At 40.5% G+C, this 3,267-nt stretch overlaps 1 protein-coding gene across 1 annotated transcript; it reads left to right on the top strand.

The window, feature by feature from the left end:
- Positions 1-1,493: 1,493 nt before the first annotated feature.
- On the top strand, positions 1,494-3,020 carry LOC149650585 (uncharacterized). The gene is made up of 4 exons (XM_089849103.1): positions 1,494-1,543; positions 1,969-2,190; positions 2,254-2,475; positions 2,536-3,020. The coding sequence occupies exons 1-4, from the start codon at positions 1,494-1,496 to the stop codon at positions 2,741-2,743; spliced, it is 702 nt and encodes a 233-aa protein (XP_089705229.1). The 3' UTR covers positions 2,744-3,020.
- The last annotated feature ends 247 nt before the right edge of the window (positions 3,021-3,267 follow it).

Raw genomic sequence — 3,267 nt, 5'->3', positions numbered from 1 at the left:
AATAATCTCCGGATTTATACTTTGTATATTTTCGATAATTGTAGTCTTGTAAAATATTGGTTAACAAACTAATATCCAACGGGGGATGGAACTTATCAGCTTTGACTAAAGGTGTTGAAGGTTTTTTGCTGCTAATGTAGTAAATATTGGTAAGCATCAAATCTAGGATATTTCTACTGCAGTTAGGTAGCTCATTAACTTGTGTTAAATTTACAATATTGATAAAATCTAGGAGTTGTTGCGCTTTTGGTTTAGCTGCTGATATGTACTCTGTTGCATCATCAAGTCTCCAGTTTATACCTGGTAAATTGTTGCCACCAACAAGAATTAGTTCACCGTCAAATTACAGAAGCTTCGAGTGGATGGTTTCAAGATAATTCGCTAACTCCCATTTTGTGCAATAGGCAGGTAAGTAGTGATTTCCTAATAATATTTTTCTCTGTTTCTTAGGAAGGATTTCTAGCCATACGCAGTCGTTAACGTGTTCCAAATCCATTCTCCGAGTGACAGGGATATTTTTCCGACAGGCAATTAATGCTCCTCCACCCCGTACTTCTCTGCCATTAAGTGTTGGACGATCAGCACGGAATACGTTGTACATGTTAGGAAAATAATCATCGCTAAAAGTCGTCAAGTTAAACCACGTCTCGGTAATACAGACGATTGCTCCATCATATAGCGTTGTGTTGAGGAAAAATTCCTTGGATTTGGTTCACAGTACCCGTACGTTTTGGTATAATATATTTAATTTAGATGTTTGATCCATTTTACTTTTGACTACGGATCCATATTACGACTATTACACCTTTCTGCTTTATGGGTCACCTGCAATTACAACGGAATCTCCGCGAACTCCAGATCTGTCCGTTTCACCTCTAGCCTCCTCAGGAAACACTAAGGGATTGGCATTAGCACTGACTGCCTCAAGGGGCATTGGGCAGGTTTCATCCAGAATAATATCTTCCTGTTCATTGTATTTTTGACTTTGTCGCAGCCACCCTCGGTAAGTTGAATAAATAGAGTCTGTAGGCCACGCCTCCTCATTGTTTAGACTGTCAAACTCATCGTTGCCCAGGGCAACATGATAAGAGGCGTAAGACGGGAATCTAGTTTTGAGCCTTGTCACTACCACCGTTTTTAGGGAATGCTCTTTGATTAACCAATTCTTGAAGTCTAGTTCTGACAGATTCGGATCGATGCGGGATACGAAAAAAGCTTTTTTCCTAAGGATTTTAGTTCTTTCCGGCAATGGATTAATTGCTGATGACTTGTTTTTACCCACGAAAGTGGTTCACTTCTTCTGGTTTGAGTTTTCCTTTTGATTGGTAGGCCTACTTTTGGTGCTATTATTGTTATTTTTTAGTTTACCCTTCTTATTGACTGCTACTTCTCTATATGTGAGCATTGGTACGGTGTTTTGGGGCTGCTCTTTGGGCGACATGTTTACTAAATTGTTGACACTATCTGTGAGAATGCTAAGTTGGCCCGTAAATATGGAATTTTGTGTTTTTAATTCCTTTAATTCTTCAGTGAGTAGATTGAAGTCAGATGCCACTATATTATTACTTGAGTTATGCACGAGAATATTAGTTGGTGTTCTAAGATCTTTTAGGTCCTTCTGCACAGTCGCAATAGTTTTTGTAAGATCATTATTTAGAGAAGATTTAATTGTTTTGTTATCTGATTTTAATGATATATTTTGACTTTTTACATCGCCTATATCTGATTGCAGTATATTGATAACCTGCAAAAGATTTTCCACCATGGTTTTTATCTGATCTAATATAGAAGCATCTTCTCTCTGAATCCCATCAACACTAAAAAAGTCATTTAGGATTTTCGGTAATGCATTAATTAGGGTGTTCATGTTTGGACTACTACTAAGACTAAATCCTGCACCAAACTTTCAACATGTGAGTATAATGTTTTTTCTCCTGAAACCATAGAATAAGTTTTTTTGTTATTTAGGGCACCCAACCCTTTACCGTTTGGGAATGAGGTATTTGAATTTCTAAACCCACCACCTGTCCAAGATGAACCTTTAGAAGAAGAACCTTTTCCTCTAGCTGAACTAGAGGAAGTGGTGGTGGTGGGGGGAGGGGAGGAGGAATGGGAGAATGAATCCAATTCTGATGAGGAATTGGATGAGGATGATGAAGATCCTACGCCATTGGATTGCAACATCCAACGGTAAACATACCCTGTTTTCTCCTATTTTTTAGTAGCTATATTTCCTCCATAAAATTTGAGCAGGATCTTAGCCCAGATCCATCAGGAGGTCGAGGAAGAAGAATGGCTTGCCAACAACGAAGTACGCACGGCCGTCGAACAAGTGTACGCGGTCGAGACAAATTATGTTATCGAAGCCCTGGGTCAAACCCTGTTGGGTTTCATGGTATTCCCTGTAGAACCCCTAGAGGGGGCACCCCTAGTCGAGGAACAGCCCTTAAACATAGCTAACTGTTATTCCGGCTTGTAAGTTATATAGTTTTTTTTCTTTTTTAAGACCATTTCTAATTTCTTTTTTCTTTACAGTCTCAATACGGCCATCTTAAAGTTTTTTAAAAGGAGAGCCCGAATATACAGGGAATCCGAAGGGGAGGTTGATGCTGACGGCGTGATTGACGCCGCGTCCGTTCGGACAGCAACCGAGCACGACATACGTCGGGCGAAACTGTTCCTCGACAAAGTCGCCTACGGGGTGCTCGCCCAACAGATGGTAGATCTAGGGCTTTTTCGATAACATAAATATCCGCGTCTCGGGGGGGCTATTCAATTTCCCGCCCCTAGCCCCCAAAGGTAAGAAACCGTTTTTGTATATTATAAGGGGGGGGGGTAAAGAGTGTCTGGGTTTCAACGGTCCCCCTCCATACTATATATACGGAGAGTTTCCCAATACTAAAATCATTCTCGCTTTAGCTTCGGCCAGAACATCATCCACCATTATCATGTGAGCATACTGTTTTTTTCTGAAATCGTGGAAAGACTAACTTTTGAACTTAATAGGGCGTACAGTCATATTGACGATGTTCTTTTGTACACGGACGACGAGGAGGACCCGAGACAAAATTTTCGCGAGTGGCAACAGCGTCAGCCACCCCCACATACACCCCAGGAAAACCCGCCGAGAGTAAATGAACATCTGCCAAATGATTGCAGCCTCTTCAGGTAAAGTCTCTATATTTTTTAAAACTTTAATGGCTATATTCAAACATTTTTTATAGGATCCTTGCTGATGTCCATAAGGACTTAGTGAGGATTCGCGCG

Source organism: Phalangium opilio, unplaced genomic scaffold (genome assembly GCF_054372755.1).
Source record: "Phalangium opilio isolate 3A_F unplaced genomic scaffold, DU_Popi_V2 ptg000085l_1, whole genome shotgun sequence".
In the NCBI taxonomy this organism is placed as follows: Eukaryota; Metazoa; Arthropoda; class Arachnida; order Opiliones; family Phalangiidae; genus Phalangium; species Phalangium opilio.
This window is presented reverse-complemented; position numbering and strand designations above follow the sequence as displayed.